The sequence below is a fragment of the Echinococcus granulosus genome (assembly GCF_000524195.1).
Source record: "Echinococcus granulosus chromosome Unknown EG_S00021, whole genome shotgun sequence".
NCBI lineage: Eukaryota > Metazoa > Platyhelminthes > Cestoda > Cyclophyllidea > Taeniidae > Echinococcus > Echinococcus granulosus.
Genome location: NW_020170401.1, coordinates 850,212 through 874,254, shown reverse-complemented (window position 1 = coordinate 874,254; position 24,043 = coordinate 850,212). Strand labels below are relative to the sequence as shown.

Sequence of the window (24,043 nt, the reverse complement as noted above, 5' to 3'; positions counted from 1 at the left end):
CAAATAGTAAAAGTGTACCACAATGTCGAAATGCACAGGTTTTACGTCTCACCTGCCAGTCCATCACAAATGCACACACATTCACACTGGTAGTAAAAAAGTGTCCATATAAGAGCGTACAAAAAGCCAGAGTACAAAAAGTGAATAGGCGTGTCAGCTACAAAAATTTGGAATGGATGCATACATTCCTACATCTACACACATATACACTTACATCCAAAGAGGAGACAGTCATTTGAGGTTTAAAAAAGTGTTCACTAAAAGGGTAGTTAGTGAGGGGTAGCAGTAAGAGGTATAAAAAAGCCCCGCACGTCACCCCGACAGCACGACTAGCTAGCTGCGTGCAGGGTGCTGTTGCACAGCGAAGAGTTCACTGTTTCGCTTTCGCGCTCCCACCATCGCCTGCCTCGATCGGAGCACTCCACGCACGGATGGAGATGTCATGAGTTTGCGAACTTTCTCATCAAGCACAGTTCGAAGGAGTCGTGAGTTGCTAGCGGCAATCACGGCGGCTGCTGAAGCACCTTCAGCACTATTGGCGAGAGAATTGCAAGACGATGTCGAAGAGGCATTTCCCACAGCCTCGTTCACTGAGAGCGGCTAGAAATTAAACGGAGGGGTAATAATTTTAGCCAGAAACATAGCCAAGGTGGGGCAAGGATAAGTGTGATTTCAAACCAGCTGCTCACAACAAATAGAGGTCCATCAGAAAGCAGCTTGTCTGTCCTAGCACGAACAAGCTTATCGAAGTCCTCACGCTTCTTTGCATCAGTCGCAGCCAATTTCGTTGAAGCGCTAGACGGCGGTCGTTTTCTAGTCTTTCTACTTGTTGTTGCTGTGGTTTTGGAAGTCTACAAATAAAAGTTCATAAAACTATGTGCGCTCACAAATACTTAGTAGGTAAAGCATCGAAGACTAACTGCATCAGTACCTGGGGTGTTGAAGGGGCAGGTTTTGCGATGCTAGCAGATGTGGAGGGATATTGTGGTTGTTGTGGCAGACCGTAGCCGAAAGGTGCCTGAAATGCGGAAGTGTGGCGTTGGAGATTGACACTGTTGCCGTAATGCTGCTGGTAGTCGTAGTACTGGTGTTGGTAAGCAGCTTGACAGACTGCATGATAGCGACTTGCATAGGCCGCTGCATCAGTGGTACCGGCGCCGATCATGTTTGTGATACTAAGGGGATTCTAGGCAATGGAATAAAGTAGAATAGATAATAAAAAAGAAATTCTCCGCAGTTTTTTGATCATATTGTAAGCACTCAGATTGGTGAACTGACAAAGTGGATTGCAAATGGATAGTCTTCCCATTTCTCGTAAAATTTTAGTTGCATTAGTAATGCGGTATCGAAGAACGGTGGCGAAATCGAGATATAACGCACGAACCCACAATTGTGGGAAGACGTGTGCAACGGCGACAAGGTTTACAACCAAATACAGCGAAGCGAGTTCCACTTCAACGGTGCAGATTTAGAAATGCGGGTCTGCGATTCAGGCTTCAAGCTGGTAGCATGATGCCATGGTAAATTTGACCCGGGGAGTGGACAAGGCTATCATGAAGCGCGCTCAGTGAGTGTAACAACTTAATCCGGCGTCGAAAGTACAAAAAATACTCTAACCTTTTGATCTCAACACATCTGGTTGCCAAGACTAGATTCACCAGATGACTTTTTTATGCATTTTAATCACATTTGTGGTATTAAAGTGTGAGAGAAATCGTTTTGATAAGCGACAAACTTGATTACAATAGATTGGGTCATCACCAAGCTTCCGACAGATTCCAACTTAACGGAATCATATTAGGCTCGAAGTGGGCTGGTATAAAATGTTAGCACACTTCTAACTAGCATAGTGCTGACACTTCTGAACTTCCCTGAGGCAGGGTGGACAAGCTAGACTGTAGAAACTTTCTCTTATGAGCTTCTCGTTTCTGATATTATTTAAGTGTGTTAATCGACCGACAAAGATGATGAAATCAGACCCCATGGGTAAACTCCTATTGTAAAATTGGAATTGTGGATCAGTTAATAAATTAACTTCCTACATTCGAGATCGTTTGTCACTATGGTTTTTATTAGAATTGTAGAGGAAATCGAAAGTCGTCACCAAAGCATTCTATTTTTCCGTCCATTTAATAGTTACATATAATTAATATTAACCAAACAGTTCTAATAGCAGCAAGGTGCCTTCGAAATTATGGCCCCATCGATAAGCTTCAAGCTTTTAAAGCTTTTAACAAGCAGAACATTTTTACCAATATCGCACAACTATGTTGAAAATAGAGCCAATGAGCCAAAATCATTGTTCCACTCTGGTTTTCTCTCTGAGTACACTTACAGGAACACTTGAGTAGCCAGCGGCAGCTGCAGCAGCAACAGCGCCAATCAGAAGTTTTGTGGCATCGTAAGTATTATTTGTAGCCTGCTGGTAGCCGCCTGATGGCATCGCGGACGAAGAGGTGATGGGTCTCGTCCCGGAGGCTTCGTAGCCCCTCGCGGTGTAGGCACCATAATGTGCTATGGGCTGCATGGAATGAGGTCTAGATACTTAGAACGGAGGCTGCAGGTTTTTGGTTTCCCCTTGAAGAGAGAAATTCCATTTAGCGCAATAACAATCTAAGCGCCACGTACAGTAATGCACTATCTATTGCGCAGGAGAGTTGAAAACGTTGCACAAAGTAAGCTAGAAATTGAATTAGAGAAGTTTTTTGAGACCCATACAATTAAAGGTACAACAATAAGCACTTCCACGTGTTGAAATTAATTAGAACCAACAAATATGCAACAACTAGTAAAAGTTACGAAGCAAAAACGTCTGTATAGCAGTATTCAGGTTTTAGGATAGTGCACTATCAGGTGCATGAAGACAGAGATAAAGAAATAACGAGATTCTTCAAACTCTACCTTCAGAAGATGCTCAGAAAATTAAACTTAACGGAATAAAAAGTAAAATACTGATAGGATATGTAAAGATATGCAGCCGGATGTGCACAACAGAGATACAGAGGCGACTGAATTAGCACAGAAATATCTATTATATCCACGATATCCCCAGAAAAGTTATTAACAGAAACCAAATTTGTTTTTAGCTCAATTACGGTACCTAAGAATTGATCAACTAATGGATATTGCGCCAAAGAACTAGCAAGTTTCCCAAAAGTAGATAAGAACGGGAAAAACAGAACCTCCACACTAACGCATTTGACAACTAGATATACCTGTTGGAATTAAACCACATATACTTATTCTATGACATATAAAATCAAGCATGATCTAAAACTCGGAATAAATGAACTATAAAGCGAAAAACTATAGAAGCAAAAACTGGTAACCTATTTAAAGCAAAAAGTGGAAAATGACCCCCACTTTATTACACAGCAGTGAAGTAAAAGCCTAGGCAACGTCATAAAACACTGAAAAACCACTAAATTATGTCTAATTTACAATATAACAATGCCAATAGGCGTATACGAGGTATATGCAATCCGGTAGTAAATGACTAAAGACTGCCGATACCAAACAGTAGTGGCACATGCAAACAAGGCTAGAACAATGTAACTTGGTTCGGAGAAAGGTCAAAAAGTTCTGTTGCGCACCCAAAGTACAAGCATGCAAAGAAGCATCAAGTGGAACTAACCAAGGCGGAGGAGATTAAGGTTCTGCAGATTTAATGGGAGCGCATCGGAGTTAGTCAATTAAAACTATCGTCGGGACGCAAAGTGGTAGTTGCAGTAACAGATGGCTTAAAAGGTAGCACTTGACGTGCCAAATATTGACAGTTTCACTATTTTAGGCCTCTTAGCAACATTTTGGGCTTTAAATTCTGGCTTTTTAACCGAAAATTTTTTAAGCACTTGTGTTGACCGCATATTTGCTGATTAATCAAATGTGAATTATTCAAGACATGCACCTAAACTTTACTGCATTTTACAAAAATTATAGTAGCTAGTTTCTTACTTCTTTACTACAGCCCATCTACTCACCTTCTTATACTTAAGGAAAGGCTGTAAGCCTATATGAGTGTTTGTTTAGGAATGATCTGTGCAGAGGTATTTTTTAGACCGCATCTCAGTTTATGCCAAATATTGGCCAGTGAGAGGCAAGTGGTGCTTAGAAAAGACAATATTTGCTACTTTCTGGGGCATCTATTTTAATAAAACTTGTAACTTTGGGTGGTTTTTAACTGTTATGGCCACCCAATTTGAAGAGTTTGCTTGCCTCATATCCTGTAAACAATTAAGCCACTTCGATAGTGTTACATTCAAATACTGTATTATTATATTTCAGACTTTTCAAATGCATGAACAAGACGCGTACCGATATTATCTACTTTATTTAGTCACGCAAAATAATGAATAGTGATTCTTTTTGTGAGAGCTATAATAAACACCACATAACATTAACGATTCTTGCTATTTAAAAAATTTGCGATTTATCCTTTCGGGAATGCCACATAACATCCCCATAAACCATATGTGCCTGAAATTTTTAAGTCAATTGCAAGGAAACAATCATTTATATTACAAATGAGTTAATATTTACATTAATATTTCACAATATCAGTTTTCAAGATAATGTAATAAAAACATCATTATTGACCAGATACACCCACTTGAGCTGCAGCTGTTTTCCCACGAATAGACCTCTCCCCTCGTAGACAAGGTTGACAATCGAACTGCCATCTGAGGTGGCCACAACCTCTGCCAGATTGGTGAATGCATTCAATGCTTGAAAGCTAACAAAAAAGGTGGCAAAATGTGCTTCGTTGGGCACATAGACCCGTTGCACCACAAAGAGGTTCTCCGTGCGTGGTATCGACATAACTCGAACGTCACTGTTTCCCCAACCGGTGTTAAATATCGTTCCTGCCCCTCCCACTGTCTTCTCGCCATATCGCTCCCAACTCCCCAATCGCTGTTTCGCTGTCTCATCGGGCAGTACGTTTATTGGCCAGTAGGTCTTGAAGTCCGCTGGATTAGTCGAATCCCATTGGATGAGTTCCGTTGATCCGGTCATCTGATATTATTTGCAGTTGTTATTGCCAAAAATGGATGTAAATGGAATGTATTTTTATTTCCACGCATAACTCACGAGTTGAACTTCCTCTCCTGCCCTCATCACACTGAGACCTGGCAGAAACGCGGCGAATTTTTGCAGTGAAAAGTAATCAGTGAAATCAGCAGAACGTTGTGTGAGACGCCAAACTGGTGAACATGATCTCTGCTTGATTTCGGGGAGAACTGAAAGTGAAACATTGAGGCCGTTTATTTTCTTAAAGATCGTAGAGTAAATTAACTCAGATGTTAAGCAAAACTTTAATCTCGAAAGCCGTATTTTTCACCTAGGAATAATTTTTCTTCATGCTTTGAAGGCAAACGCAATTCAACTTTAAAAGGTGCGTCGATTTTACTTAATAATACCCACTAGAATAGAGCTGGGCATTTATATCCTCCGTGCGGGTGGTAATGCGTTCGTTACTAATCAGTTCATAGTAGCAGGGAGGTTTGCCTGTGAGCAGCTTGTCGGCGGTAGGATTGTCGGCAAACCAGGTAAAGGCGTCTGTGTTTTCTAAAGTTTACAATTAAAATTAAGTTTTTTCCCGCAGTTTAGCATCCTTTTTAAAATCGTTTCACTCACTGTCAAGACCTGAGGTCAAAATGGAGGTGAGTGGAGCTGCCATTTCATTTAAAATGTTGGTGGAGTTGGTAATGAAAACTCCACTAATCCCGAGCTCCTCTTTCCAGAAGGCAATCACAGACTTCATTTCTGTTTGAACCTTTATGTGCAAGAATTAAAGGAATATTAAACGAAAACTTTTTTTTATTCTAAAGGTTGTTAACCTAACTACTAATATTAAATCAGTAGTTTTGAACCCCTAAATACATGGGTTTGTTAAGGGTGGAAGAAATATAATTTTTACTTCGGGATCGGAGAGGTTGAGTAGCGGTGATGATGGATTTCCATGGACATGACGGTAGTACTCCTTTCTCACATTGTTGAAGGCATAGTAGCGTGCTTCAATTGAGTTAACGGGCTGAAAATTGTAGTGGGATGCAAACGATAACACCCGTTCGATGTTCATCCAGATGAAGAAATTAGAATGTAATGAATTAATGCCTGAGAGCATGGATGGATAGAAGGATGAATAAATGGATGGATGGATGCAGGATGGATGGATCTGGTCTGAAGGGTTTGATAAGCACAAATACGGAATCCAAGGTTCACTTTATTTCCATCATTTACCTGCTCTTTTCTCCACAAGTAAAAGTTGGCAAATCTCTGCGGGTTCATTTGGATACTCTGCGCGAACCAGGGATGTCTATCACTTGTGGCATACAGCGGCATCCCCAGCATCAACTCAATCTCATTCCCTCTTGCCCTAGTGTCCATTTCTGCCAATAATGCGTCCACCGAGTCACCCTCACTGTTAATGTCCTGATTGATTGTCTTCCAGTTCCGCACCCCATTTTTATCCGCATCCAGGACTCCTGTCAATATTGCTGCTGTCGCGTAGATCTGTAACACAAGCCAACAGAAGAGTGGTTGGCTTTTCATTGATGACAGTAAAAATACAATTCGATGTATATGATATAGACGTCGATGCGTGTACTCGATGCGACTAGTCACAAATCGAACTATCAAGCCGACCCAACCTTGTCAGCTAGGTAGACCATTCGAGAGGTGACATCCTTGAAACGACCCAGCGCTCCGCCAGCATCGTTGGCAAAGGTGGGCACGTGGATTTGGTAAACAAGGCCGTGGGTCCACCAGGGCTCAGCTTCGGGGAATTGGAGGGGTTCGACTCGGTTGAAGATCACACCCAAACTGACCGCCACCGCGATCACCACCACAACTGCCACTGTGATCCCACCCACTGCCCAGCTGAACTGCTGTCGAGTGCATCCGCATGGAGGATTGAATGCCCTTGGTTAAAAGAAGGGGATGGTTAGATTTTGCTTAGTCAAATGGTATCTCATCTTACGATTAAATCAACCAATCAAGTCAGGCTCCAGAAGTTTCTAATTTTGGCCTTTTGTTCCTATACCATACTACTTAACAAAATGTAGTAGTTACAATATGATATTATCGAAATGAAAAGTCATTTAATTCTTCTGAGGAAACGTTTGGTGATAGCGTCAAACAAGTGCGATAAACAAGTGCACCAGATTATGTTTGGCAAAGAAATTGAACACGAAATTAGTAGTTGGATAATTGCAATTATTTGTAAGTAGAATATGCACTTTGTGGGGTACGGTGATTAACTTTCCAATTCGCCTCTGACAATGTACAAGTTAATTCAACATCCATTACAGGAGGTCCAAAAAATTTTTGCTACTGATTGCAACAAATCTGTGAGGGAAACATTCAACAAATCCTGGCTGAATACCACAAATGTTTGAATTTTGTGCTCCGTTCCGAGTGAAGCATTTAAACCTTTAGTTGAAGGATATTTTGTGACATTTAACTACGTTGTGTTCGTAGAACTTGGCTTTAAATTTCCCATAATGTAAAGAAAAGGTGAGTTAATAAATAAGTAAATAAATTTTTTGTCAAAATGTGCACTTTTGTGTGGATCCTAGTCTTTTCAGGAACTACTCGCATCCCACATAACACAGAACAGCAGATAAGGTCATTAGGAAGGCAAAACTAGTCAAAAGAGCTTAGAAACATGCTCTTTCTTTGTTATATAACTTGGTACTAAGAATATTTTGGGAATAACTTTAGGTCAGGCTTTCCACTTTTTCTGCAAAAGGTCGGTCTAGCTAGTTTGGCTGTCTTTAGGGCGCCTAGAAGGCTTATAGTCAACAATCTCAAAAAAAAAATTAATCCACTTTCTAAGCGAATAAGTGTTTTTCACCGCGAGAGGCCACATAATTACTTTAACAGATTTTCCACCAGCGTCACATATATGTGACACGCCCTCTTTATTGGTTTGTGCCAACCCAGCAAACGAAATTCTGCCGGACCCAGATTGACTGGGTATTAAATAATAAAATAAATGCAAGGTCTTTTTCATCAGAGGGAAATAGTAAGGTCTTAGTAATTTGATTCGTCAGATTGATTCCGCAGTCAATAAAACAGTTGGACGGAGATACAAACAACTTCGTTAATTTAAAATAATGTTTTTAGGTTAAAATTTGTGTCACAAATGTCAACGACGTAAGTATTAATGAAGAACCATCTTAGAGGGGAATCAACGTGTGGCATAAAACTTAAGCGTGCTCTAATCTATTTATGAGGTTTTAAATGAGCTCATTGTATAGCATAGTTGTCGTCCATAAACGAACAAACGTCGTAGTTATGGCAACAAGTAATTATCTCGAGGCAAAAACGAGTTCTATTACAAGGTAATAAATAACTTCATGCGATGTTTCTACAATGAAAGCACTACAATTTATTTGAATCAGTGGCGTGAAATGCAAAACCCTTTCTTAACGAGACACAGACTAGAGAGTCCTACCTGCAGAGGCCAAAAAAACCTAACATCAGTCTCTTCCTTATCTAGTTCACTTTCATTCCTCTGCTGTCCATTTCGCTTCCAATTGTCTAGGCCTCGTCCACAGAAGAGGCGCTGATCATCACTTGGAGGACTATCATCATCTCATGTGTGCACTACACCCGCATACACAAGGTAAGAACCGTCGCCTTGGGATGGAGTAGTGGGTTCCTCCTAGGTGTGGGCTGTGTGGTGAGAGGATTGCTATAGAAAACAACTGATAAGACAGGTTCTAATTCGTTTAGGCCACTTTGCATCAGATTTTAGTTGCTTAGCTAATAATATTGTACCGACGGTGTGTTTATGCGACACCCGTGAAAGAAGTGAAAAACAGTGTCAGTGATTAGAACCCCTTATCATCGAATGAGGCATGACTTGCGGTACCCTTTTAATAGACGACGAATTTTCTTTAAATAAACGTCTAATAATGGCGCAAAATATTTTTAAGCCTAAATTTACAAGCTATCTTAAAGCTACATAGAAAATTGCATTGAGTTAGGGTTTGACCTGGCTAAAAATTCTACAAGACAATATGAATTTTGCTTTTTTAAAAATTAAAAAATGAAAGGATGTTATTGCCTCAAAAGTTTATTGTTTAATTGACCAACTCAATGTCATTTGAATTTGTTTGCGCCACTTGTGAAATAAAGGCATCACGAATTCAAGGTTCATTTGTCAGGAAATAATACCAATTTCTGCCTTCTTTGTACCCTTTTCCGTCCTTCATAGATGTAATAACTTGTCCATTATATCATGGAGAATAGATATATCTTCATGATATCCATTGGCATTGAAATGTACCGGAACCGAACCTCGGCAGTTTTATCACTTTCACTGATGTCGGAAAACCGAACACCAGAACCAATGGGTGCTTTATTGCTCCGACAAAGTTATGCTTTTCGAAAACATAAAAATCCCGCCTTTCAAAGGGCGAAAGCGTCCAAATCCTACTGGGTTTTTGTGTTAAACTCAGTTGACACGATTTAGTGATGCTGCTGCCCTGTTTGCTAGCTGCCCTTCAGGCTGTGCACAATTCCATCTCCACACCGGCAGCATGAGACAATGAGCATGCCATTTTAAGTGACTAGCCTTCCAGCTCCCCCGTCAGTCACTAATAAAACTACCTTCGTTTTCTCATGCCATCAACATAAACGGGAATGTCATGTTGACAAGGTGATAGCCAAAAAGCTATGGAGACTAGGAGATGAAACATCTTTTTGGTGCAGTGTTCTTTTAAATGTACACAAAACAACTTAACATACTTTTTCTTCCTACTGTCCGCATCCTCTACCCCTGAAACCGGATAGATGACAGCTCCATCGCCCATGTTGACGTTGTGCTGACTGACAAATTGAGCCAAGCGCACATCCATTCCACTAACATATGGGGAATAGACATTCTTCTCTAGACCCTCTTCGAAGGAGGAACTGATGAAAGCCTGTCCTTGTCCATCCAACTCCTCCTCGTCATAAGCATTAGTTCCCGACTCCACCTCCTCGCCAAGCCGGTAGCCGTTGTAGACGGGTGGAAGTGAAGGTGGCTGATTGCGGAGATTCTCTGAAAAGCGGTTGTAATTGCGATAACCTGGCTGCATGCTACCTCTTGCGTACACACGCTACCGTGTGCGTGAGGCGAGCTCTCAGCTGCCTCCGTTGCAATTTCCGGCGTCATCTTTATCATCCTGGCAATGGAGTGACGAGGTAGCAGCTGCGTGAGCGTGATTGGTCGACAGACGGCAACCAATGACAACGCCCCCGTTGATTGGTGTGCTTATTTCTACCTACGAGTGACTGGAGGTACCGCCTTTCCTTAAATGTCTGAATTTACAAGATATTTAAGCAGTGATTTTGGGAGGAAAGGAGTTAGCCAAGTCTTTTGCTATGATAGTAGCTTTTACAGCGGAACAAGAAAATGTTTGACAGGTGACCGATCAAGTTCATAGGGTTTCTTGATATAGGCTACAATGGATGAAGGAGCGTTACCAGAATGTATCACTCAGAAATGGCTTTAAGTGTTTGAATCTAACAGGGAATTATTCAAGGACCGATGAAGTGCAATCTGAAAGGTGTTTTGTTCCTAATAAGGAAGAATTTTTTGCCACCATTCTGTAAAATAACTTGAGATTAAGGTGCAAGGACCCTGCAGTGTTGCTTAACGTGGACGTTGATGAAAAAAGATTCGTCGTTGCCTACATTAGCCTGGAGGAGGAAACTGTGGTGCAAGGTAATCAAGTAGTTGAGACACACAAACCATATAATAGCAAAAAATTAAGATAAGCTTCAAGGACCACTAAATTTACCCACTTTCTGCGAAATTTAAGCTCATTCACATTGTTTCCGTTTTTTTCCGTGAAACATGGTAGGAATTTGTGTAGGATTTTGTACTTCATGTACAGATTTTTATGGACTCTGGGTGTGTGTGAGTGCTATAAGCGGTCAGTTGTGTGCAAAAAAGTTTACCAACCTTCGTTCAGGATACAAATTTTATGGGATTTTACTATTCCTGCCTTTTGAAAAGGAATATAACAAGAAAAATACCTTGCTAGGTCTTTGTAGGAAAAATGACTGAAGGGGAACTCTGTGATCCTACCCTTGGGCAGTTTTAAAGTAAGTTTGGTTAGTCATCTTTGATTTATCGGTGGCGCAACCATGGTTTTAAGGAAAACACTGAGTGTACAAAGCTTTTGCAAAAAATCGTAGGTACCTCAGGTGCACGTTTTTGAATGTCGCAAGGCCAAATTTGCATTCCATAATTAGTTCTTCAGCGTTGATGTGTTAACCATTTTTAATACAAATAATTTAACAAATAGGAGTTTCCTGAGTCTTTATTTTTCAACTCTTAGAAAAGTTTTGCTATCTAACATAAACTGCACTAAATTACTGCACAGTTAGGTTTGCGTAGGCTTAAAACTTATTGCAAGAAATCAAGTCTTTGAATCTGCGTGAGCAAAAAACTTTTACTTAAATAATAAAGTAGTAATCATATTGTCGCTAAAGCATTACTTAAACCCTTTATCATTCCCCAGCTAACAGTGAACAGGCATTTATGTTAGTACAGTTTGCCTCAGTGACAAATAAGTAACCATGCGAGGTTTCTTTGACCACTTGAATGATCACTTTTAAAGGTGCAATCCTTCTCAAAAGAGATACAGGCTTGCAAACAATTGTTATAAGACGACTTGGCTAAGGAACCAAAAAAACGGCCCGGATTACTTCCATTTCTGCCTCACTTTAATAGTCCCAGTGTCAACTTTGCATGTCATTGCCCAGTGCTGCTTCCGGGGAATTACGGGGATAAGGACGAGGTGAGGTTATGTCTCCCATTCCATCAGATCCAAAGGTGAATGTCTTCCCACGGATTAGTTTTGGGTTATGATTTATTATGTCTTGTGTCTTGATTAGCCTCCGGTCTTCAGTACTTGAACGATTCACTGGGGACGATTCCGTCTGAAGTCTTGCACACATTCGCAGTGTCTCAGAAGTGGGAGAAGGATAGTGAGTAGATCGTTGGAGGATGCCCAGTGGTATGATCATTAGTTTCTTTTTGAACCACAGAAACCATTTCATTTCAAAGGAACGTCTCTTTAAAACTTAAGCTTAAGATAAAATTGGTTGGTATATAAGCCAAACTCGAATTACATTTATCAAGTTCAAATAACCCTTCACTAGTCTACAAACAGAGTCATCTATCGAAGGACTGAGTACACAACTGTTTAAAATAGTTCCTCCTTGCCGCATGGCCCTCACTCTAGTGGTGCCTGGCAATATCAACCTGTCTCACTTCTATCCAGCTATTAGGAGGGTGAATGAAGCATCGTGTGCTCACTTCATTGGCTTCTTCGTACAGGTACCGTAGACAGCTCCTCAAACAAAACTTTTCCAGGTGACTCACAGCTAGCGTTGCCTCTGTTGTTAATAGCATTCCTGCAAAACACGAGACTGGGGTAGCTGTCGAAGGTAGACGTCATTTTCAATCCTTCCAATAGGAGTGGTCCCAGATTTGCCCATCAGTAGCATATACCCTTCTTCTATCACGTTTAGATTCAACGATCAGGAATAGAAATGGTAAAAGGATTGGGTTCCCCGTCCGCTGCCACCAATGCAGCCCCCCAGTCTTGCCAGAAGTTGAAAGTGGTTATAACACTAAAGCAGATCCCTCTCACCCACCCTATAGCACTACCCACCAAAAGATGCCCTCATTTAACCAGTCTGCCTGTTTCACGGGTGTGAAGGCAGAGGTGTCAGAGAGAAGCACCGAAACTTGTTACAATTCAGTTGCAAACTCGGTTTTACCATAAAATTTAAATTCTGGCGAAAATACTCTAGAATGCTCTACTTACGACCTAAATGACTAATTTAAGGAAGGTAATTCGTCAATTCTTACAATTGGAAACTACCTGAAGCCACTTTCTCCAATCGCATAAAAGGCCAGTTTTCAAGGACATATTCCGAACCCCTTTATCAACTTTGAGGCCTTAAAAGGATGAGCTTAAAATTTCAATCTTTGGGACAAGGGTGAATGCGTAAAGAACATAGCCTTTTGTAGACGTTTAAGTTTATTTTCCGGGTGGATTTTATAAGCCTCAAACTTACCATATTCATTACCCTCTCCGCCAGCTACGGGCAGGTGGTGCGCATATACAAGCCACTCGTAGAAGCGGCGTTGAAACCTTGTCAGTTTTCTCCATGCTCCGCTGTCCATGGGAGGGATAGTGCTCACGGAGATACCACGGGCTGGCTTCTCCCTGTCAGCAGACCGCAGGACCCTCGCCTTGTGCCCCTTCTCAAGGTCACCATGACTGTGATTGAGACTGTGAGCTAGGGATAGGCTGGATCGATACAGTGTAGAGGAGGTAGAGGCCATGGCTTCACCTCGTTTCCAACTCAAATCACCTGGCGGCTTTGGTTAGACTCTTTTTTTGCCAGGTGTATGCATGAGTGTGTGTGTGCGTGCATAATTTGGCGATTTGTCAAGGTCATTGGGCCAACCGCATGCCTGCACGCACTCAGTAAGAGAAAAATCTGGCCGCTGCGTGTCATTGGTTTACTCAACTCCATCAAATGCATTTTTAGCCTACTTGGCGATCGATATTCATGGCGAGCGAAAATTAGTGCTATCTGCAATGAAATTGGAAGGCCTTGATTGGTTAAGATTTAGATCAGGCAGCTGATGATATTGTGGTGTTTCTGGGCAAATTTAAACTATTATTTAACAAAAATAAAAGATCTATTTTCCACAGTTGCTTCTATATACCCATCGCTTATGTTTCTGCGAGACTCTTCCACCATTTCACTTATCTAACAGAAGTTTACCAGTGGAGTGGAAGCAATAACTGGGCGATAGCAATCGCATTACCTAAAATAAATGGGACCCATTTTAAAAAATTTAGTTGAGTTAAACTCATTTGGTGTTTAATCATTGTGATGAGCAACGGTTTTAGGCATGAGGTGGTTGGTGTTACTTGACGCAAAACTTTGAGTCTTGATTGGTTGATCCAGCTGGAGATTGTTTCCGGATAGTTTTAAAACTGCCAGTCCAAATCATGGTCTATTTGATATTGACCCCCATTTCCTCCTTTGATACTCTTATTTGAAGCATTGTTGCCGTGCCTGCCATATCTACAGCTCGGATGCACCCAATCGACGTGAACCTAGTGGACATAATTATGCATGTGGTTGGACGTGTCCGAGGTCCCCCCATTCCATGGATGACTCATCCGGGGCTAGACTTAGACATGCGACACCCACTTACTGTATGAGCCCTACCCAGCACGCCATGCATATCATCCGGGCTACACGGCGGGTTGGACGCGTATGCTAGAAGCGAGTTTGCCGCTTTTTGAACTGATCGCCCCAGTCGTTCGCTCTTCAAGCTGCTGACTGGCCTTTACTTTGTCAATATTGTTGCTATCATTGCCTTCCCGTAGGACCGGTTGTTCACCACAGCATACGGAAAGTCAAGCTATAGAAACACGGCTTCCAACTCGACTTGCCTTCTGCCCTCGTTGTGCGTTAAGTCAGTGCTATCAATCAATGTGCCGTCCAAGCGCCTAATCAAGGTCTTCGAGGAAGCGAATCTCAGTCATGGGCAAAATGTCCACTTTTTAAATTGTGTTTATGAATCGGGCGTGGAGTTCTTCTGGAGTTGAATCTCCCAGCCAAATTGAATTATGAAATTGGGAAAAATCCCTAATCGGTCGTCTCAAACGGGTAAGGTCTTTTGGACATCGCCTAGGCAAAATTGTTCTATTGTTAACAAGAGAGAGGAAAGCCCTTTGGGCTCAAGGCGCATCTGGTTCATTCAGCCTAGACTTCGTTCTATTTCTGACCTTAATACCTTGCTAAGGCAAGATTCTCATTTATTTCTTAAGTTGTGAGAAATTCGCCCCTCAGAGATTTTACTACCCAAGTCAGGTGAAAAGTTCTACGTAAGCTTTTTGTAAAGTCCTGAGAAGATTTGGCTCAATAAACAATGGATGCTGTAAGATGCAGCCAAACTCTAGATCTATAAATAGCGTAGGTTTTACGGGGCGTGTCTAAGACCAACCGTGAGTTATGCGTCTATAAAAGGCATGCCACTGTGACGTGACAAAACCCAGCGTGAGTGCGTTCTATTGCCAGTTGTCGATCCGATTGTCGTGGACCGGATGCAGACAACGTTTACGATGACTGCAAGCAATGATGGAAGCACGAAGTACTTGGGAAAACTCATGAAAAGTAACGAGGTTTTCTGTGAGTGAAGATACAATACCCGCGAAAACTCACTCATACCTACAGGAAATCCAAAGTACCATATGCACAGCGATGGAGCGCTTGACCACCTATTTGAAATGCCAATGTTACAAAGACGACTAGTAGTACGTCTGCCACTGAAGAGTCCAGCCCCGGCAGTCATTTCTGTGGATGTCCAGCGTTTGAAACGTCTAAAGTGCCCTGAAGGTAGACAGGAGACGGAGCTCTCCAAGAGAATGGTGAACAAACTAATTTGCGAATATCGGTGACTTAGACAATTGGGACAGACTATCCTAGGATGGTTATTTTGTGTTGAGGCTCCTCAGATGTTGGTTAAACGCGGGGAATGGGACAAGAAATAAACGTGGCTTCCATACCTCGGGAGGTACTTTTTTTAAAATCTTTGGTAAACTCAAATAAAACGGCTTGAGTGCTATGAAAAAGGCTTAAAATATGATGACAGCACAACAAAGTGCAAAATTTGGTAGATCACATTTAAAATGTACTCTTATTGACCTGTTAAGCCTGAGTAGTTATTATTTGTTTAAAATAAGAAAATATGAAAACTATAAGTGCGAAAGCATGTGATTTTGAAAAAGTTTTCAAAAATTAATTTAGCCCATATTTCTGCTCCGGCTTAGGAAAGCGTTCATCTTGAATTAGCATCAAGAAATGCTATTGACGTGTTTAAATGAGCTTGATTGAACTCCGAAAACAAATAATATCGTGGCCTGGTTAATAAAATACCCTAGTCATTTCGATAAGAAAACATACTCCAGTAGATATATGGTGAAATATTTTAGCAAATTATGTAAGGTTTAAACTTTCATTCCATTGGTTGGTTGACATTATCCAATAAACATCTAAATGTCAGGGCCTACTCGACCAATTGCAATGTGTGCCTTTATGTTGACAAATAGCAAGCAAAGCCATATTTAAAAGTAGCTTGGCTTAAACATCCGCTAGGATTTCCTAAATTTTCAAAATTCAAACCATTAAGTAGTGTATTTAAATAGTTAGAAGAAAAAAAGGCCAGCACTTGTTTTGCCTAGCCCATAAAACCTAAGCACCAATTATAGCCGAATTTTCTATCGTCTATATTTCAAACGCCTAGGCAATTCAATGTCATCGTGCTACCTCACCTTAATAATAAAACATATTAAAATCTCTTTATTATTTCAATAAATGAAATAAATGAGGCGTCAGTCGGGAAATAGCAAAAAATATACAGACAATCATGAAAGGTTAGAATTTGGTGTGGTGCTCGATTAGACTGATTATCCTTGCCTGCATTTCCGTGGCATTAACAAGCCCATTGCATATCTTCTGATACTCACAGCACAGCGCCCAGATGGCCGCCTTTAACCGCTTCATATTTTGCTTCGGCCGCGTATTATTACTACGATTGCGTCGGTTGGCAAACCACGAACCTACCTGAAGCACGGAGAGCGAGATGAAAGTGAAAAAAAATAAAAAAAAACTTTGAAACATAAAAATACGCTAAAAAAATCGAGTAGACGTAGGTTAACACCTGTCCTAACACCCCCGATATTGATTTTTTAGTCAGCTTTATAGAAAATCGATTTACAACTCCCTGTCCTCTCTCGTCTGGTGTGCGCGAATCGACTTTGTAGGGCACTAAACCCAATCAAAATGCATAAACTTGTTAAAACAAATTAAATATTCTTTTACAGTATTTAAAGACTACTTTTTTAGGAAATAAAATGATTTTTACCCTTGGCCATTGAAGCCATTACTGTCAAAGACTTGGACAAGAAAAAAGTCGCTTTTCTCTAGACAGCCCTGTCAAAGACTTACCTGAGTTTCTGTAATATCCCCAGCGATAGCCATACGCAGTTTCTCCTCTTTATTGGGATAAGGTCTGTCTAGATGCGCCCTGTACCACTCATCCATTATAGCCACTGCATTTGGATTCAACTGGCTGTTTGGGGCAGTTTTCCCCTTTTGTATATCACCTGATGTCTGCGGTTCATCTTGCCCTTGCATTCCATTGTGTGAGGTATCCAGGCCTGCAAACTCCTGTTGCATGTAGATGTGACTGTTAGCTTTATAGCATTCTCCGGGCCCGACATCATTTTGTTGGGGTGTTGACTGAGCTAAAGATCTATAGGCATATATAGCTGGACGACTATCTTGCACAAAGGGGCGGAAAATTTGATTATTGGGTTCTACCAAGTGCTCCTCTTCAACTGCTTCCATTGGATAGGCAGTAGAATTGAGGCTGTGGGTTGTCGAGGTGGGCGGCATGCTGTAGTCGTAGCTTCGTTCGGGTAGGGAAGGTAGGATTTGCTCCTCCAAAGAAGTATCACCGAGAAAGTCACTATTGTTGTTGGGATACTTATCACAGAATGGCTCATCACTTCGAACTTGGAGATAGGAGGATGTATCAGTGGGCAGAAAAGTAGATGACAAGTACTCTGATATAGATGGATGAGTAGAAGGGAGAGGTGGAAGAGGAGGCGGAGGGGCAGGAGGAGCTAGCGTAGTAGCATAGATATTTTGACTGTATTGCTGACTGTAATCAAAAAAGCCGCTGTCCTCTTGATCACACTTATAAGTGTCATCGCTTAAGCTGCAAAAGAAGTTGTAGTAAGTTTCTTTAAGAATGTTTGATCTTTGAAATCAAAATAAGTTCATGTTTCACGGTTAAAAGGAATGCAAGAGTGAGTTAGAGAAAAATAGTCACCAGCATCGCAAGGAATATAAAACTAGAGCTCTAGAATACTTAGTGAAAAAATGTTTCGATTATTTATACTGTGGGAATTTATAGAGAGAAGTTTATGGAATCACCTCATATCGAGACGAAAAAAATGCGACTGAGGCTTTTGGTTGTTGCTCAACAAACACGTGATAGGTCAGCTGCGATCACTCCTGAGCAACACTCGTTTCACCAGGAGAGTGGAGTTCACGTCGCCCTCATGAAAATCGATAATTGCCGCCAGACCCTCCACTAATATTTGTCTTGCAATTTTTGTCCAATTTTCTTTAAAATTAAGCCCCTAGGATGGTTTAAGCTGCCTGATATCAACAAACTCAACAGTGATGCTGACTCGGTCTTATGCTTTGCTATCTGTAGATTAATTTTAAGGGAAGCATGGAAATTTTCGTAGCGAGAATTAATCCGTTTCCCAATTTTACTGATTCCAAAAAGGGCATTCCCTAATTCAAATTTATTACTGTAATAGAAGACTATATTGATAAAAGAACGGTACTTTTTGTCACTTATCTTGGACGCACATATTCGGACCTATAAGTAATGGATTTTTATAGAATCTGAATCGCTTACTCTGGAAGAGGACCCGATTTAGAGGTAAGACTAGATGATGTGCTACTGAACATATTTAAGTAAATATAATAAGTCTTGCTTATCTATTTGGAGCGTCATGATATTACTTTCACGACAAGTAGTTTTTTGCTGTGGAAATTTAATTTATCTTGAGTTTAGCAATTACAGGTAAAATCTTAGCATTAGTAAGGGGGAAAATGATAAAAAGTTAACATTTGGGAATGTACCTTGCACAATGCTTAACAATGTAAAGCAATGGTGTTTTGTCGCCTCGAGTGTTTCCTGAAGACGAAGGAGGTTATCGCACTAGGGCAGAATGTGTATCATCGACGTACCGGACGGTTTAGAACTGGCTACTGACATTGTCTAAAGTTCATGTCGCCCAGCAGAGGTACAATAGCGGAGCCTTAAATATCCGTGAAATTAAAACAAAGAGTTAAACAAACAATTTATGCATTCCAATGTCTCCCTCTTCTTTTAAGCTTTACCTTGGTACTTCTCTTGGTTAACCTCCAGCGTTGGTCACCACACTGCACTCGGCGGTGTAAGAAAAACACCCCCAGACCAATCACATCAGTCATCAAATTTGCGTGCAATTGGCTTTTCTACTGGATCTTAAGCTTCGTCACTATTGAGAACTGCTTTGAAGGAAGAGGAAATGTGCTGTCTATGTGCAAATTTATCGGTGACCATAGGGACACTGGCCTACAAACAGAGTCACCTATTGAAGGACTGTGTATACAAATGTTTAAAATAGTTCCTCCTTGCCGCATTGCCCTTACTCTAGTGGTGCCTGGCAATATCAACCTGTCTCACTTCTATCCAGCTATTAGGAGGGTGAAGGCAGTATCGTGTGCTCACTTCATTGGCTTCTTCGTACAGGTACCGTAGACAGCTCCTCAAACAAAACTTTTCCAGGTGACTCACAGCTAGCGTTGCCTCTGTTGTTAATAGCATTCCTGCAAAACACGAGACTGGGGTAGCTGTCGAAGGTAGACGTCATTTTCAATCCTTCCAATAGGAGTGGTCCCAGATTTGCCCATCAGTAGCATATGCCCTTCTTCTATCACGTTTAGATTCAACGATCAGGAATAGAAATGGTAAAAGAATTGGGTTCCCCTTCCACTGCCACCAATGTAGCTCCTGAGTATTGCCAGAAGTCGAAAGTAGTTATAACACTAGAGCAGAATATATATTAGCGAAGCACAGGACGGCTGGGGCTACTAACAAGGTCTGGAGACTATGCTGCCCAGCGGGAGCATAAAGGCGGAGCCTTACGGAGCCTTACGTACCCGCAAGACCAAAACAAAGCGTTACACGAATAAACAAAGTATTATAGTGCATAAGAATAGGTTTTTATGGAAATCTTACTAGTTAGCATAGTAATGCGTACACTGAATATTGAGGAACTCTCAGTAATTCAAAAGTTTATTGTGGACAATGAGGGTGAGAGAAGTGATAATTAGCCCTTTAGTTAGACGGATTGAAGCTGGTTATCCCAAAGGGGTTTATATGTGTGAGCACACTCTGGAGAAGTGAGGGACCCACGTGGTTGAACAAATCCACAAAACAAACTTTATCCTCTCATACAACTTCTTCAGCTTTTCAGCTCTTACGGCTGCTGTTCTGTGCTGGCCATCACGAAGTAGTCCGTGTTTATGAACCACCCGCAAACCAGGAGTGGTGGTCATTTAATTTTCGAAGAGACGAGAATATATTTGATTTCAAGACCAGAGATGAATCTTGTTAAATCCATTAAATCTTGAGTTATGTCCATTTACGTGCTTCTTTATAAGAATTCATTGCCTTTATGGTGTCAAAGCCTCTTCCATGTTGTACATCAAGCCAAAAAACGAATACTAGTCGATAAGAATGCGATGGATCCGGAGCCCTCCAAGACTTGCCAATCACACCCACGATAATAGAAGTCTTAAACAGCAATCAGTAAGGAAGGGTAACTGAGGAGGGTAAAGAAGATCTAAATGAGTCCTTAAACCACTCATGCCTTAGCTTATCGCGACCTCAAATTCAAAAATTATGGCCTTGATTTTACATGGATTATTAGCATACTCAGAGCCTGTCTGGACAGTCGGGCATTAGTTATGAAAAAAAAATTTTAAAAATCAAAATAGGGTCGGTTTCGGGGTGGCGGACATTCGCATCACCTTCTCTCACAAGAAAGTCAGTAGAGAAGTTTACTAAGGCCGACTCCCATTCGTTTTGCGCCGCGCATCCACAGGTCAAACCGGCCTAAGCTTTTACTTTCATAACATTCTGTGAAGCATTATTCACAGATGGAAGACATCAAGCAGCCTGTCATGGCAAGCTACAATGCTGGATTGCTGGGTTCTGCCTTGAAGCGGCGCACTCATGTGATGTTTCCACCTTTGACATCAAATATAACATTTTCGCGTTCGTGAAAAATCTTCCTAGCTATACATTGATAATCTCCCAACCACTACTCCCGGGCGCTGGCATCAATGCCCCTTGAGGGTGCACATTAAATTGATAGCAAAAGCCACGGAGCAACAGTAAAGTGAACTGTTTTCCGTTGTCTGCGACCAACGTCATTTTTAAAATATGTGCTACCTTCAAATTTGTGCATCACTTGTTGCCTCTTGGTGGCTGTGGGAGGGACCACAGATGTTATCTCTCACCACCTTGAAAAGGCATTAGTTGGACGCCAATCGATGGGTCTGGTGAAGCCGAGAAGGGTCCGTGACCAGACCCCCCCTGACTGAAACCAAGGCACCGGTGGGACTTTCCAAGAATTCTTTGCCGCCTTTTGGCAAATACGCAAAACTCCAGACGATGAACTTCACGCAGCTGACGCCAGGATTAAATTGGCGAAGTGCCCTTAGATGTAGTGACCTAGGTCGAACAAGACCGTCAAACATTAGGCAGCCTTGGGCTCAATTGGCAGTCTTTAACTAGGGCAGAGTCAACGCGCAGAGGCTCACCGTACGATCGGACAGCGAGCACCCGCCCCGATCTGCCACTGACGCGAAGCGACCTCAACTTCATATTAATCATTTTACCCTCAAAATGGGTAATCGCGCAATTTGGAACCAGTGGTTGTTATTTTAACCTACTTATCAACATTTTGCAGTAGGCTAACACTAAGTGATACTACTTATAAACGTAGTAGTAGGGCTCAAGAACTTTCCGATTATATGAATGGTTTAATAATCTCCTATTCATCCTATTAAAGTACGTGAATCAAAAAGCAAGAACAACGCCTGGACAGATGTATTTTCAATGATTTCAGTAATGTCACATTTTGCATTCATTTGTTTGTTTAGATAAAAGAAGAAGGAAAGCGCGTGAAGAAAAAAAAACTGATAGGAAACATTTTATCTTCATGGGAGCCAAGGATGAAAAAAACAACTCAAAGAAGGACGACAACAACAACACCAACAGCAATTACGATGATTATGACAACGATGCCAATAGCATCGCAGACATTAACCTAGGTGAAGTTGGAAAACTCCATCTTCAATTTAATCGCAGCCCGCGGTTGTTGTTGATGTTGTTGAGACGTGACTGTTGCCCCTTTCTTCGTCGAAGTTGCACTGGTGGAGGTACCGGTAGCAGTTGTTGACGCTTTCACGGCAGCCTCGATTCTCGGTTTAAGACCAGCAACCTTCGCCACCACATGTCGGAACTCTGCGGGGTAGCGAGAACCCAGAGCAAGCAGGTTCTTCAATGCCAGACGGTGAAGCATTCGACGTACTGCGACCATTCCATCGTTGTTGCTATTATCACCGCTACTAATAGCATCAGCATCATGAAGCAGGTCACAAAAGAGGGGCAAAAGGATTATGAGAAGGTTTTGACGTCCTGAGGCCTCGGCAATGTCCACAACGTTGACGGAAAGTGCTATGGCAGCGGATACAGCTTCCTCCAGGCTGGAGAGGAAGAGACGGCGAACTTGCTGTTGTGATGTTAGTGATTGCGTTTCTCCAAACACATCCACTGTTGATGCCGTTATTGGAAGACTGGCCCCAGAGGTCGTGGCAGTGACCAGAGAGAGCTCGTACAACCAGTGAAACACCTAAAGAGGGGAACACAAAGATGGGACTGTGACGGAATTATTGAGTCGGCTGCATTCAGAACAATTTAATGTCGTTGGAAATCTACTCGAACTGTCCCGAAGGAGAATTCAAAAAAAAACTGAATTTCTATCGTGAAATGACAACATTGATAACAAAAAAGCCGAAGTGTTGACATTAGACCGACAAACATGGAATAATCAGTAACCCCACTAACCTGAGGCATAAGAGTCTTCACACAGCAGGAACTGACATCAGCATCGTGGTGGTTGACGAGCATTTCGATGGCAGCAAGACAGACAGTACGGGTCGTAGCGCCATTCAAAGGAGCTTGTGGTGACCCCGATGATGATGCGTCGCGCCAGGCCCTTGTCAGCAAATCAAAGATACCGAACTCGACGGCACGACAGCGAAACACCGCCAGTGGCGCTGCGGCGATCACTCGAGCTGAGAGACACGCTGCAATGAGGCAGCACCGTGCGGTTTGCTGAAGTGAAAAATTAGACATCGTTGAGTTTACTGATCATGTGAAAATGCTATTTGGTTAATACTCGCACGGATAGTTCCACATCCCCTTTGCGAGCGTATCGTCAAGATTCCTCCGGACTGGCTGAATGTGAGTACATGGAACCGTTCCAGTCCCCTATGAATTGGTTACCGCTCTGTAGGCATACCACCTAATCATCTAGCCTTTAATTCATTTTGGATGTAAAAAGTCCGATAAACTTTTTAATGCTAACCTGGGTACAACAAGTTAAAGTTATTTCCGACATTTTTGATTCCAGAAAGCGAATCTAAGATGTGAGACAGCAGACATAATCCGCAGATCAGAGGAGCTTTGGTATAATAATTGAGCCTAAGTGCCAAAAATATGATTTTGGTCTTATAAAGCAAATTGACAAGAAGAATGCTACAAAATATTCAAAGCCGGGAAAATTTGCCATACCTCCTGCTCAATTACTCCTCCATTTGTCTCCCCCACCACCATCATTGACGCATCTTCAGCAGCATGATCATGTTGGACGAAGGTTAACAAACAAGCAATCACAAGCTGATGCCAATCGCATGGCGGCGTATCCCCAGAATCATTGAAAACAACACCAGAAGTAGTATTATGAGGCTGGCTAACGGAGGGCAGAGTGCTGCTAGACACTGCATCATCCACCGCCTCTGCAGCGGCACCTGAAGAAGCATCAACAGAGGTGGTGATGTCGGCGGCGGCGGTAGCCGCAGAGGTGGCAGTGGTAGCAGAAGCAGGTCGGCAGTGATGTTGCGCCACTGTGGCGAGAAAAGCGACCAACGCGTCAGCTAGACAGGCCTGTTCCTGACTCCATCCTAATTTGGCGTTGAGACTGGCACAGCCACGTCCCCCGGCGCTGAAAGCCGCGACTTCTGCAGCGGTAACGGTAGTAGAATAGGCCGTATCGTTGGCGCCTGTGGGGAAAAAAGTCATCATAAC

General features: G+C 42.0%; 3 protein-coding genes across 3 annotated transcripts in view; all 3 read right to left on the bottom strand. All coding sequences in view use genetic code 11, as the record gives it.

The window, feature by feature from the left end:
• Nucleotides 1-333: 333 nt before the first annotated feature.
• Nucleotides 334-13,357, bottom strand: EGR_03843 (Oligo-1,6-glucosidase; the record flags this gene model as incomplete). Its single annotated transcript, XM_024493092.1, has 13 exons — nucleotides 334-600; nucleotides 690-851; nucleotides 932-1,186; nucleotides 2,336-2,537; nucleotides 4,610-5,013; nucleotides 5,089-5,237; nucleotides 5,422-5,565; nucleotides 5,635-5,773; nucleotides 5,918-6,031; nucleotides 6,241-6,513; nucleotides 6,651-6,921; nucleotides 9,757-10,051; nucleotides 13,087-13,357. 13 exons carry the CDS (start codon nucleotides 13,355-13,357, stop codon nucleotides 334-336), a joined length of 2,946 nt encoding a protein of 981 aa, XP_024352553.1.
• A 3,113-nt stretch (nucleotides 13,358-16,470) lies between these two features.
• EGR_03842 (Homeobox protein Mohawk) lies at nucleotides 16,471-18,585 on the bottom strand (the record flags this gene model as incomplete). The annotated part of the gene is made up of 3 exons (XM_024493091.1): nucleotides 16,471-16,659; nucleotides 17,044-17,818; nucleotides 18,533-18,585. The coding sequence occupies 3 exons, from the start codon at nucleotides 18,583-18,585 to the stop codon at nucleotides 16,471-16,473; spliced, it is 1,017 nt and encodes a 338-aa protein (XP_024352552.1).
• Nucleotides 18,586-22,001: 3,416 nt separating this feature from the next.
• Nucleotides 22,002-24,043, bottom strand: part of EGR_03841 (HEAT repeat-containing protein 5B) — a gene marked incomplete at both ends in the record, with an annotated part of 44,186 nt that continues 42,144 nt past the window's right edge. The window contains 3 exons of the mRNA XM_024493090.1: nucleotides 22,002-22,586; nucleotides 22,802-23,071; nucleotides 23,531-24,018. Of these exons, the coding sequence (XP_024352551.1) occupies nucleotides 22,002-22,586; nucleotides 22,802-23,071; nucleotides 23,531-24,018 (1,343 nt within the window). The remainder of the gene's footprint in view (nucleotides 22,587-22,801; nucleotides 23,072-23,530; nucleotides 24,019-24,043) is intronic.